The 14,357-nt window shown below is 42.5% G+C and overlaps 1 protein-coding gene across 3 annotated transcripts in view; it reads left to right on the top strand.

The window, feature by feature from the left end:
* The first annotated feature begins 4,169 nt into the window (after positions 1-4,169).
* SMARCAD1 (SWI/SNF-related, matrix-associated actin-dependent regulator of chromatin, subfamily a, containing DEAD/H box 1) overlaps positions 4,170-14,357 on the top strand; it is a 51,834-nt gene continuing 41,646 nt past the window's right edge. For all 3 annotated transcript variants that reach the window (XM_067297533.1, XM_067297534.1, XM_067297535.1), the window contains exon 1: positions 4,170-4,385. In XM_067297533.1, coding sequence (XP_067153634.1) covers positions 4,196-4,385 — 190 coding nt within the window. In that variant the 5' untranslated portion in view covers positions 4,170-4,195. The remainder of the gene's footprint in view (positions 4,386-14,357) is intronic.

Raw genomic sequence — 14,357 nt, forward strand, 5'->3', positions numbered from 1 at the left:
CAACGTCATGTACTCCATACAGCTCCCATTGCTTTTCCAACTGCAGATGTATGAACTAGTTTAAACATTTTATTAGATTTTTTTTTTGAATTTATAATCAAGTACAAACCCATCTGCAGTTGACAGCTTGTCTTGTTGCTCACAATTTATAACAAAGCAGAAACACTTCCCACCAATGCTATACAATATTTGGGGGCAAGCCCCAACAGATGTGCTATGAAAATCTATGTCGCAGACCCTGCTGATTATGTACCACAGTATAACTTCAGTATGCTCTCACATTGTAGTTAATGTAGTTTTCACCCCCCCTCCCCCCCCCCACTCTTTTTTAATGCAATATAGCACCTCTACCAGTACTCACTGAAGTGACAGGGCATAAAAAGTGCATGAATCAAAGACAAAAGAAATAATAGCTGAAAGAAGAGAGAGACTTGTTAGAAATGGCTATAGACACATTTTGTCCTGGGTCATTGTTTAGTAATGAACAGCAATTTTACTAATAACTTGAAAATTTGGGAAGTGCAACATAAAATGCTGAGACTCTTTGCATCTGGACAGATTTTTACTTCTATTATCAAGCTATTAAAATTGACTGATTTTACTTCTACCGTAGACAATGTTTGAATTTGCATCGATTAAAAAAAGTAATTTTAATCTGTTTTTTGTTGTTTTCTTTCCCTACTCTTTCAGTGTTTGGGCCATCATAGTCTACAAATCCCCATTCATTGCTTTATAAACCTTTACTAATATCTCAGAAGGCCTACAAACCATATGTTATGCTTGTCTATCATTGGCTTAGCAATAAAATCATAGCTTAAGTAAAAACAAGTCAAATTTAACAGCTCTAATGTCATATGTAAAACAATTCTGTACATAAATAGATTCTTTTCAAATTTCTGCTACCAAGATTTAGAGTTAGCATTCTTCCAAGCAATCTTACAAATCTCCCTGAAGTTTTCGTCTTTCTTCTCTATGTCTAGAATCCACACCCTTCAAAACAATAGCAGACAGCAATCTGTCAGTTCTCCAGTAAGCACAGGCCGTCTAACCGGTGTCATTAACACCTCAAAAAAAAGTTTTGCTCACCTTCCTTGCCAGGAATTCACTACAGCTGGTTAATAATACTAATACCTAGCAATTACCTAGTCTTTTCAAATTCAAAGTACTGTAAAAAAAGGAAATAATCAACTGCAGCATTTTCTAGGTTTGTGCTAATTCCTGTTAACACAGTATTTTTTTAAGATCTGACACATTCTGGAGTGTTGAATTTAAGCTCTTCATTTTTCACTGTTTTCTTAGCTTTTGCCTACTTTCCCAAGTTCTGGAATCTGTGTCATCTCCCCCCTCGACTGGTGGTATTAACTGCCTTGATGAGCCAAAAATACGGACTGACCTGAGCTTATGCTCCCCGTTTCATTTGCTTTCTCCAGATTCATCTCCCCTCTCCTTCAGTTTTTCACCTTTAGAGTGAGCTATTCTTCTCTGTACCTTTAGCACCATCATTTCTGAGTTTCTCCTTGAAGTCAATCATGCAATGTGGCTATCATCTATCACACGTGCATTTTGTTACTCCCCTGAGGGAAAAAATGCATAAAATGTTGTGTTTCCTTTGGATTTTTTAAATAATATAGATGTTGATATATGTTGCTGTATGTTTGCGTGAGACAATCAGATCAGGGACAGTAATACTAATACTCTGCAAAGAAGCTGATGAGCTTTGTGATGGTTATTAGATCCAGGGCGGAGCTACCCCACATGGTCAAACTGTGAAAGTGCCCTTACGGTCCACCTTTTTCCTCCTATTACCCTCACACAGCTTAGCTTCTGAGATACCTACAAACAGCTTTATTCCCATTTATAGCAGTAACTAGCCTTTTAAGAAAGTGGAATATGCTGGCTTGAAAATTTTATGTCAGTTGGTAGTAGCCAGGCCCAGTGTGAAAGGCAGGCCTTTCTCCCCTTCTCAGAAAAACCTGATGATTGTATTACTTATCTTAGCTACGAGTTGCAAAGCAGAATTCGCCTTCATCTCCGCTAAACAGCCCTAGACCAAGTTACCTTTTTACACCTGTCCAGTGTCTCTAACCCAGGCACTCATCTTTCTTCAGCATAATTTAGCCCTCCTCAGATAATAATCGCAAATAATTTCTGCGCCATCTAGTGTTCCATCCTGCGCCATGTCTGCAAATCTGGCCTTGCCTTTGCATCCATCTTTAAGGGGGAAATCTGTCACTTCGACTCGTTATTTGAATTGGAGATTGACCCAAAGCTGCTTCTTCAAGTCCTCTGCTATCTGAGTATTAGATTAATACATGATTTGGAAGACATATATCTTTTCTGAAGCTTGGTTTGGAAGGGGTTCCTCCCAATCCTTTTGCTTCTCAGAGCTTAATTACTTATTTACCTATCCAGTGCTCAGTTTTATTTTCTTACTGTAGTGAAGACCATAATCCCAGACTGTCCCACAGCAGCACTGAGGATGGATTAACAGAAGAAATCTCTGAGAAACACGAGAGATGGGTTTGCCACTGTTACCTCTGCGACATCATAGCAAAAGTATTTTGAAGATAGTACCACTTGTCTTTGCCATTATTCCCATGGAAAGGGCAGGAGAACTGGAATCGGGCACAAATGGGTTGGATTATTTGCTCGTGTGTGGTGAATATAGCTGTTTTGCTTGAGCACCAATGTGTTGTCAAGGGCACAATGGCAAAGGGAGCACCAGACTCTTGAGAGGAACAGATTTGATGATGATGATGATGATGATGATGATTCAGTATGAGCCAACCAGTACCTAGACTTGATAACTAGTGGTGACAGAAACTGATTTTGATAGGAAGAAATTCCCATGTAGCAGTAACGTCTGTGTAGGTGGCATTTCTGGAAATACCTGGAACACTTCCAGTTTTCAGGCTGTGGCAAGTTTGTCAGACAATACATTCAGCCCTGCTTCCATACAGCCCGGTAACGTGCAGTGATGAGAGCAGTACATAACCTAGCAGGGCACAGCCATGACTCTCACCAGGGCATTTGGGCTATTGCTATTTAAGCATCCAATAACGTTAATAGCTAAGGAGCTCTGTGTGGGCACTGTGCTACAGACCTGGTGTGACAGATGTGGAGTCAGCTTTTGTTTTTATTAGCTAGTTCATTTTCCCCAGAATGGTTTTAATATTTGCTGCACCTGGGTCCCCCAATATAATATTAATGTCCATCTGGTCTTGAAGCACTTTATTTAACAGGTGGCTGGTGTTTTAAGATTAGTTTGGGCACCTCTCTGCCTCCTAAGGTGGAAGTCCACTGTTTCAGCTTCAGTGGCCTTCCCCACCTAACGCGCAGCAGCCAGGTATTTGCCAGCACGGCGCAAGCTGTCCGTGCGTTGCTGCCACAGGACATAACCCGCGTCAAGTCCAAGATGGAGCTGCAGGCCCTGACACACGTATTTCAGAAGGCGCGGGGGGGGGGGTGGGGGGTTACGCCGCCATTTGGCATCGAGGCGGCATTTACACAGGGCTCTGTCGCTTTTCGTGGTGCCGCAGCACCGTACCGCGCCCCACACGGAGCGCAGCCGCCACGCCACGGCCGGCCCCACGTGGGTGCCCGTGCGGACCCGGCGAAAGCCCTCCCGCCGCCAGGCGGGACCCACGCCGAGCCGCCACGGCGCAGCGCCTCCTCCCCTCCCCTCCCCTCTCCCTGCGCGGCGGAGCCCAACGGCCGCCCGCGGCGCGAGGGAGGAACCGGCTCGCGCCGGTCTCGAGGGAAAAGGCGCGAAAGCGCACGCGCCCCCGTCCGTGCCGGCGCAGGGGGTTGGCGGGGAGGCGATGACGTCATCCGCGAGCGCCGCCGCCGCGCTTCGCTTCTGAAGGGAGCGCGCCCTGCTGCCGCCGTCCGCTCGCTCGCTCGCCCGGCCGCCGCCGCGGGGCCGCCGCTTTCCTCCCCTCGCCTCGCCTCGGCGAGGTGCGCGCGGAGCGGGGCAGGGCGGGGCAGGGCCGGGCCGGGCAGGGCCGCCGCTCCCGGCGCGCGGCAGGTGTGTGCGGGGGCTGGGGGGGGCGGCGGCACCGCGCCGCGGGGCAGCGCCGCGGGCGGGCGGAGGGTCTGCGGCGCCGCGGCCGCGGCCGCTCGGCGCGTCTGTAACGGGCGCTGCCTGCCGCGGCCTCCCCCGGCTCCTCGCGCGGGAGCCCCCGCGGCCCCGAGCATGAGTCTCTTCAACCTGGACCGCTTTCGCTTTGAGAGGAAGGCGAAGAGCGCGGAGCGGGCGGCCCGGGCTCCTTCGGCGGCCCGGGGGCGAGCAGCCGGCCCCGCCGCGGCGGGCGCGGGCGCTGGAGAAGCCGCAGACGGGAGCAGCAGGCCGGACTCTCCCGCCTCGGGTGCCGCCGAGGTGACTGGTGAGTCAGGTGTTTTGCGTGTGGCGTAGGCACCTGCGAGTGCTTCACTTCCACAAATAAAATACTTGTTCTTTTCTTTTTTAACCTTTCTGTTTTGCAGCTACACTGTCCTATGCACGTGTATTTCACAGTCACTTCCCCCAAAGAATCCTTTTTTTTTTTTTTTTTTGGTAACAGTGCTTGCTCTAATTAAATCTGGGCATTTGCGGTCGAGTCAGGAACCTTCTGATAACCAAAGATGAAACGATTTTTCAGTTGAGTAAACTCCAGCTTGAATGTTTGCAGTATGCTACTAACCTTTCCTACTTCCTTATTATGCTCCTAATCATACGCTAATAAAACATCTTAGGCTTTTCAAAGAGGAGTACATCTTGTTGTCTGGTAAGTGCAACACTACATAGGTCTGACTTTTTTTTTTTTTTTTTTTTTGAGTCCTAGATTAATGAAATGGGGAATATCACAGAAAACTGAAATGGGTTAAAGTAGTGTTTTTCAGTTGGGCCTGGTTTTGTAGAGAGCTGGAAAGCCTGCTGCCAATTCTCACTAGCTGGTTGTATTAACAGTTTTGCAGCAGTGCTTGTCCCCTTTTTTGGCAGTAGCATGTTGTGGGGTTTCTTTTGTTTTTTTTTGTTTTTTACACAAATGTGAAACATTTGTTTATGTAATGGTTTATTGGTCTTTTTTTCCAGTTTGGCTGATTCACTAGGCACATGCTATTTCTGTTCAGATTAATCAGTTAATACTGGTAGACTGCCATAATGACTGTCAACTAAGCAATCACATTCACTTGTGAAATTGGTTTTTGCTTGTTGTATCATTAGTAGCTTTTCTGTTGCTGGAACTATAAGAATGGAAGAATACAAATTACTTGGTTTTAATAACATATATTTCAGATGTTATTCTTATGTAGTCCGTATAGCTCTTCTGATACAGATGTCAAGAAGCAAGTGTTAATGGAGAGATCAGAGAGGCTTGGATTATGCATTTAGATATTAATGGAATAACAATATCAGTTGGTCTTATGACCTAATTATTTCCATATACAGACTTGCCTTTGGGGAATGTAATTTATCACAGGACATTTCCTATGCAGTAAGATACAGAAATCTTTTCACTTAACAGGAGAAGCTAATCTTTTAAAGGAGAGCTAATGAATATCATAGTAGATTGATATTTTTGTTTTCAATGAATTTTGGTTTTGTGCAGGTTGGCTATTCTCAAGTGACTGGAGTGCTGCCGTGTTTGTATTAGTAAATATCAATGCATGTGTCCATTCTAAAATAAATAAATAAACTGCCTTGAAAGTTGCCAGACTGGAATTAAATAGCCTGCCCCATACCAGGGAAGCTGTTTTGGTGCCAGGGAGGAGAAAATGCAGGAAGTGAGCAACTGTTAGTTGTGGTTCTTATGTGCATGTGCTATCCTACGAATTGCTGAAAAACTGGCACTCTCTGAGAAAGCACGCTTTGAGACAGGAGTTGTTTTTCTGTATGTGATAAGTCATTATCTAGTGTAAGAATTACTGAATGCAGGTACCCTTCGTCTTGTGTGGTAGACATAGATGTGAAGTAATGGATGGTTCCACTTCTTGTGCCACTTGTTTGGTTTGGTTTTGTGAATTTTTTTTTCCTTTAATCTGTCTGTGGACTTGATTTTTGTCACTGGATGCATGTAGGTAGACCATAATTACTAAGACTAAGAAACTTTGGAGCTCATTTTTTTTTAAGTATAGTCTCCCTTAGCTTATATTCTGAACAGGTAGAATTGAGGATGGATGAAGGAGAAGGGATGCAATAGACAATTTAGAGGCATTAATTTTTTGGTATGGGTTTAGATATGTCCTTCATCTTTCCTTTTATTACATCACAGCATACAGGAGGAGCTGTTGTGGAAGGCCAAGAAATACTGAGAAAACTAATGGGAGATGATTGTAGCCAGCAGCAAATCAGAGCAGGGTAGAAGAAGTCCAGAAAAAATTTGCAGCAAGTGGCTAACTTAAATAAGATTCCGTGGATACAGATGCTGGTGTAGAACTGGGACCCTAATTAACACTTAAAATGGATATACAATTATTAGTATTTTACATTTATATACAGGCATATCTCAGAGATATTGTGGGTTCAGCTCCAGACCACCGCAATAAAGCGAATATCGCAGTAAAGCGAGTCACACAAATTTTTTTTTTTCCCAGTGCATATAAAAGTTATGTTTACACTATACTGTAGTCTATTAAGTGTGCAATAGCATTATGTCTAAAAAACCCAATGTACATACCTTAATTAAATACTTTATTGCTAAAAAATGCTAACCATCATCTGAGCCTTCAGCGAGTCATAATTTTTTTGCTAATGGAGGGTCTTGCCGCGATGTTGGTTGCTGACTGATCAGGGTGGTGGTTGCTGGAGGTTGGGGTGGCTGTGGCAGTTTCTTAAAATAAGACACAATGAAGTTTGTCCCATCGATTGACCCTTCCTTTCACAAAGGATTTCTCTGTAGCATGCGATGCTGTTTGATAGCATTTTACCCACAATAGAACTTCTTTCAAAATTGGAGTCAATCCTCTCAAACCCTGCTGCTGCTTTATCAACTAAGTTTATGTAATATTCTAAATCCTTTGTTATCATTTCAACAATGTTCACAGCGTCTTCACCGGGAGCAGATTCCATCTCAAGAAACCACTTTCTTTCTTCATCCGTAAGAAGCAACTCCTCATCTGTTAAAATTTTATCATGAGATTGCAGCAATTCAGTCACATCTTCAGGCTCCGCTTCTAATTCTAGTTCTCTTGCTATTTCCACCACATCTGCAGTTACTTCCTCCCCTGAAGTCTTGAACCCCTCAAAGTCCTCCATGAGGGTTGGAATCAACTTCTTCCAGACTCCTGTGAATGTTGATATTTTGACCTCCTCCCGTGAATCACGAATGTTCTTAATGGCGTCTAGAATGGTGAATCCTTTCCAGAAGGTTTTCAGTTTGCTTTGCCCAGATCCATCAGAGGAATCACTGTCTATGGCAGCTATAGCCTTATGAAATGTATTTCTTAAATAATAAGACTTGAAAGTTGAAATGACTCCTTGACCCATGGGCTGCAGAATGGACGTTGTGTTAGCAGGCATGAAGACAACGTTAATCTTGTACATCTCCATCAGAACTCTTGGGTGACCAGGTGCGTTGTCAATGAGCAGTAATATTTTGAAAGGAATCTTTTTTTCGGATAAGCAGGTCTCGACAGTGGGCTTAAAATATTCAGTAAACCATGTTGTAAATAGATGTGCTGTCATCCAGGCTTTGTTGTCCCATTTATAGAGCACAGGCAGAGCAGACTTAGCATAATTCTTAAGGGCCCTAGAATTTTCGGCATGGTAAATGAGCATTGGCTTCAACTTAAAGTCACCAGCTGCATTAGGCCCGAACAAGAGAGTCAGCCTGTCCTTTGAAGCTTTGAAGCCAGGCATTGACTTCTCCTCTAGCTGTGAAAGTCCCAGGTGGCGTCTTCTTCCAATATAAGGCTGTTTCATCTACACTGAAAATCTGTTTAGTGTAGCCACCTTCATCAATTCTCTTATCTAGATCTTCTGGATAACTTGCTGCAACTTCTACATCAGCACTCATTGCTTCACCTTGCACTTTTATGTTTTGGAGATGGCTTCTTTCCTTAAACCTCATGAACCAACCTCTGCTAGCTGTAAACTTTTCTTCTGCAGCTTCCTCACCCCTCTCAGCCTTCATAGAATTGAAGGGAGTTCGGGCCTTGCTCTAGATGAGACTTTGGCTTAAGGGACAGTTGTGGCTGGTTTGATCTTCTATCCAGACCACTAAAACTTTCTCCATATCAGCAGTAAGGCTGTTTCGCTTTCTTATCGTTCTTGTGTTCACTGGAGTAGCACTTTGAATTTCCTTCAAGACCTTTTCCTTTGCAATCACAACTTGGCTACCTGCTTGGCGCAAGAGGCCTAGCTGTCAGCCTGTCTCGGCTTTCAACATGCCTTTCACACTACATTTCATCATTTCTAGCTTTTGATTTCGAGTGAGAGGCGTGCGACTCTTCCTTTCACTTGGACCCCTAGAGGCCGTTGTAGGATTATTAATTGGCCTAATTTCAATATTGTTGTGCCTCAGGGAATAGGGAGGCCCGAGGAGAGGGAGAGAGACGGGGGACAGCCGGCCGGTCAGTGGAGCAGTCAGAACAGACACAATATTTATTGATCAAGTTCGCCATCTTATGTGGGTGCAGTTCGTGGTGCCCCAAGACAATTACAATAGTAACATCAAAGATCACTGATCGCAGATCAGCATGACAGATGTAATCATAATGAAAAAGCCTGAAATATTGCGAGAATTACCAAAATGCGACACAGAGACACAAAGTGAGCACATGCTGTTGGAAAAATGGCACCGATAGACTTGCTCGATGCAGGGTTGCCACAAACCTTCAGCCTGTAAAAAACGCGATATCTGCAAAGCACAATAAAATGAGGTATGTCTGTAATACTTCATCTTTCACAGGTACTGAGGATTTAAAGACGACAGAGTGGTTTGATGCCTTTTTTCTCCCCCCACGTATTTGCACATCAGAACCAGAAAATGTTTTTTATTTAACCCATTTAAGTGAGTTCATTAAGCAACCATTTAAAAAATCGGATAGTATTTTCTAAGGCTAAAGAAGTCAATAGAAAATAAACAGTCAGATTTTTGTCTTCAGGATATGAAGCACTTAAATGTAAAATGGTAAACTAGATTTGATTAGCAGATGCATGTCCTCCTCGTTTCCATCAATTCCATCTATTTTTAGAAAAAATATTCAGATGTCTGTTGTGCCATGGAACACACAATTATCTTTTTGGCTCTTTTGTTGTTTTCCCAGAGCAAACGTATATTGTTAGATTATTCTATACCCTAGGTATGCTATTCCTAGCTCCTTTACAATCACTTTGATTGCTTAAAAAGTAAGGTATGCATGTGATGTACAGTTTGTAGTCTTAATAGCTAGAAGAATTGATCATCTTTACCCACCTCTATGTTTCGAAAATTATGTAGGCTTGCAGTGACTTTTTAGCCAAGTTGTAGGAGGTGCTGAAAATGACTTCCTTAAGGGATAGAAATCAAATAAGGGGACAGTTATGAAATTGTATCTGAAAGAAAGGTGGAAAAATATATCTGACTTTCTCTCTAATTTTCTGCAGAGGTTAGTATTACTTACCAAATAATACACACATTTGGATTTTATTAGTCTGAGAAAATGGCAATGTGCCCAATGGTGAACAGTGAAGCTATCTTCATTTTTGAATTAGATTTAAAAAGAAAAAACCCTCTGTGAATAGCCTACTGTACTAAGATAATGACATTATTCCAGTTTCCGTAACTTAACATGGAACAGATTTATATTCAGAAAGCACATTTAAAAGCTTCATCAGTGAATTAAAATAAAGTTGTAGAAGAAATTAAATGATTTTATATATATATATATATAAGGATGCTACTAATGGTTTATTTTGTTGCTGTCCTCTCTGTACAGTTCAAATATATAACCCAAAAGATTGAACTGTAGAATCATGCTTTTCAGACTGTCACACCATTCACTTGCAATGAGACTGTTTAATTTTGTGTTCCTATCTGTTGTCATTTTCTTTATGATCAGAGGAAGGCATGTTTTTGGCTTAGGTCATGGCTCAGAGAATATCATGCACTTACAGCATTTGGGGAGAAGAGTAATAACTTGGTAAGTAGTGGACTTTTCTGAGGTTTCAAAGGAAAATGTGTTGAATTAATCATTGTTTTAAATGGGTCCTTGAAAGCACCTTGGAGTACCATGGTTATCTAGGATTATTTTAGCAAATGAAAACATTTTCCTTTGAAACAGGAATATTACTCAGCTTATAGACTTGAACAGCATGTATTTGATACTGCTTTTCAAAGCTAGGGGGGAGTTACTTCCTATTTGACAACTCCTATTTGTTGTGCAAATTTAGTGAATCATCAGTTTGGTTTTCCTTTAGGAGAGAAAAGGCCAGCCTTCTTTGACCATGGTGTATGGTTGGTGTGGGAGGTTGTATTTGGAATTACAGGGAGATGTAATGTGGATCTGCTCTAGACCCTTGACTCCTGAAAAACAGTAGTGAGCAAAATTTAAAAAAAAAAACAAAAACCACTTTTTCAACCTGAAGTTCTTTTGGTTTTTTTTAGTTCCGTTTTTTTCATTCCCCTAACATTTAGTACTTGTGTGTTTCCTTTTTTTGCCTTAGAGTCAAATGTTGGTCTTAGGATTACACGTTATCCCGTAATAGTCCTTTTTAATAATCTATAATCAGGAATGCTGCCTCCGATAATTATGTACTGTGGCAGTAACTGCTTAAACTATTATTACCGTACAAGGTTATAATTTGCTCTAAATATATGGGAAGGGCTTCTCCTGTTAGGTATATGATTTACTTTTTTTCATGTTAAGGAATTCTGTTAAGTGGAATAGATGGAGGTAGGAGGGGGGGGAAAGGAACATTGCTTTCTTGAGAGAGAGGGAGCGAGAGAGGCTACTTAGCGTTTCATAGGGATAGGCATTGCTGTGAAGACTGGACACTGATCACTATTTAAAATAAAATGAGAGGGCACCAAGTGATACATTAAATACTCTTTTTATTTAAATCTATACTTCTTCCGGGCTTTATATTCTAAAGAATAAAATTCTTTTTAAGGCTGTGTTATTTTTGTAAACTACTCTATTTTAACAAATATGTATATATGCTCCTCAGGATGCCTCTAAGCAAAGCTGTCATGAGTATATGTCACATACTTCCAGGAACAGTATGTTTGGAATACAGCCTACAAGGCCGAGGTCATGAAAACTGACTTGAGGAATTCTGTTAATGATGCAGTAAATGATTCAGTATAGACGGGAACTTCTCTTGTTTCTTACCGACCTTTTTGGTATTTCCATTCACTTCTCTCTTTATACACCTCGTATTTCTGTGATAACCCATGCTTGACTATCCCAAATTTTAACCTTCAGGCAGTAGTCTTTATGCCTCTTCTGTTTTTAATGTTTTGCTTTGCTAGAGGGTAATTGCTCAAATAACTTTTTCCTGCATCTTTCTGCATAAATCTAGTGAAAAAGTTTAATATTTTCCCTAAGGTCTCTTTTGCTCTTCTCCTGCATTCCTCCTAAAACTTATGTATGTGGTTTTCAGAGAAAGCAAATCAACTGTAAAAAGGACAGCCAGGACACCCTGTTCACAAATATGGGCAGACAGGAAAAAATACAGTCAAGGAACTTTCTCCTGCCAACATGTTGGTCTTGGCTGTAGGAAGGCCTGTGTGCGACAGTGTGTTACTGCCCCAGAACGGGTAATTTTTAGGCCTTCCCTAGTTTAGACATGTGGTATTTCTTTTCTTTGTTTGTTAAGGTAACAAGATTACTTTGCTAAAGGTGACTTTTGCCTCTTGTAAAAACCATTTCAGTAGTTCCGAAATTTATTGGTTTTGAAAGTGGTAGAAAGAGTAGGTTTTTATAACTTAGTAAAATTAAGGCCTTTTATCATAAAGGAAGGAATTGGACAACATGTAGCTCACTTCTGCATTTGTCTATCAGTTGAATTTTATTCTAGCCTCTGCCTGGCCATCAGCTTATGAGGTTATGCTTTATCGTAACTTGGCTTGGTAGGTTCTGGGGTTGGTGAATGGAGGCGAAAGAAACTAGCTTTATTTGCCGGTGAAGTCATATCTCCAGAGTTAGCAGCTGAGAAAGCAGCATTGCAGTTTGGATCATAGGCAAGATTTAAGAAAGGATTAACATGGCAAGGTCAAGGGTGCCCATGATGCTGTGTTTATATTATGAGGATGGAAAATCAGTTCGTATGAGGACATTCACTGACAATTCTGTGATTAAAACTCAGCTCTCCCAGGAGTTTTGCAGCTGACTTCCCTGCGCCTTCCTTGTGTAATTTTCTCTGTTTGTTTTCTTATTCTGGATTGAAAGTCCTTTGGAGTAGGAAGTGAGCGTGCGAGTGTGGAAGGCTTTTTGGTCATGTCTGTTACCCTTTATTGAAGTTCTTAGTAAAACACAGCTCTACTGTCTCTGCATTTGGAATTCCCATTCTCTTATCCGTTCTTTTTCTTCATGTTCTCATGTTTCCTCTTACAATATAAATCGCAAGTTATTAACAGTCATGAGCTTGTTTGTTAAATACCAGGCACGTAAATGGAGCTTGTTAGGTTACGTGATAGAAGGCTCCTGTCCCCATCTGCAAGGGGCACAGAGGCACAGCAGCGGGTGGGGGTGCCCCAGTAACCGAATCGGAGAACAGAGCTGTCAGCCCCACAGGCCGGGGAGACACCCAGCGCTGTGAGTCACGGGCAGCACCTCTTTGGGCACCTTATGGACTGAAGGGGGTTACTGCCTGCGGGGGTATGGGACTTACTGTGGGACACCGGGAAGAGCATTTTGGGATTGCACAAGGCTTACTGTGGGATGTTTAGGGGAGGAACCTAAAATGGGGAAAGGGGGGGAATCAAGGAGGTTTGGGAGGAACAAGTGTAAGGAAAATAGAGGGATAAAGAGATAGAAGGGGCCGGTTGCCCATGAATGGGGCAGTGTGCTTGTCTGGCCATGCCCTGTGCCTGATCAGCAGTCTGACCTGTCTTCTTATTAACTCTGTTTCTAACTATTTTCTTGCATGATGGGACTCTTCCCTCTGTGTGCCTGTATGGAGGTCTAAGTGCCAGCAACTGGAGTCAGACTATGGGCCTGTGTCTGTGGTGCCAGCAGCTGGAATGAGGGTATGTGTGTCTGTGTGATCACCAGCAGATATCAAGCTGGACAAGCTAGCGAGTAGGGTAAGTGGCTTGGGAAGCCAGGCAGAGACACGAGAGGGTCTGCAAGTCGGCACCTGAAGGGACCAAGGGGTCCAAGCTAGCTACTGGCAGACCAGAGGGTCTGGGAGTCAACTGAGCGACCTGTCTGTGTGTCGTTGTGTGAGTACGTGTATGTTTGTTTGTGCCTGGCCACGTGTGTATCTACATGTGTTGTATATGCGTTTGTGTCTTTGGGACTGCGTGCTCAGCCCTGCTACTGGCCAGACCCGGGAACAGGGAGCTGTGTCAGCCTTGCAGCTGGTGGGTTTCCGGATTCGGCAGCCCCTAACAAAATGGCGTAAATAGTACTTGACATTACTGATGGTGATAAAGAACTTGGTACAAATTGGAAATACCATCACCGGTTAGGGGGCATAAAACTGAAACGTGCTACCGAATTTTGTATTCCGGATCCAATTTCTGTCGACTGGAGAAGAGTGAGAGCTCTAGTTTTGCATGTGAGAAAAGGTGTAAACGGATGTGAGCAAGCGTGGAAATTTTTGTTAATAAGGACAATGCTGTCTGCCCTTGGCCCCTTATGGACTGATAATAGTGTCTGCTACTCCGTGGGGAATTCTTTAACTCTGTTTCCAGCTATGGCAGTTGTTGAAGCCGAAAGCTATCTGACTGCTGAAGGGTGCAAAGTATGAAATAGTTGCTGTGTTCAACAAACTGGACCATATATTTTCAGTCCTACCTTAAGACTCATCTGTGATTGATGCCCATGATTCTGGAACATGATAGCAATTGCGGATAAACATGGGGAGAAGCAAATAGACAGTAAAACTTGCCTCTCACTCAGGAAGCCGTTTCTTTTATTGCATGGAAGAAAGACAAAATTTTCATACTAAACCTGATCAGTAAGTAGTATGGAAATGACAGATAAAAGTTTTTTTTGTTGTTGTTGTGTGGATTGGTGGGTTGTTTGTTGTTGTTGTTAAGATTAAAAAGTTGTTTTGTTTTGTTTCTGCTGAACCCAAAGTTCAAAACAAAGTTGTTCTTGTTTTCCACTAACTCTCTGGAAGATTGCATTTTTTTCTCGACTTTTAATTCATGGAAGAACATCAGCCACATGCTTTTCCTTCTTCTCACTCTACTTTTTTCATTTGGATGAACTAACACCTCTGT

The sequence above is a fragment of the Apteryx mantelli genome, chromosome 5 (genome assembly GCF_036417845.1).
Source record: "Apteryx mantelli isolate bAptMan1 chromosome 5, bAptMan1.hap1, whole genome shotgun sequence".
NCBI lineage: Eukaryota > Metazoa > Chordata > Aves > Apterygiformes > Apterygidae > Apteryx > Apteryx mantelli.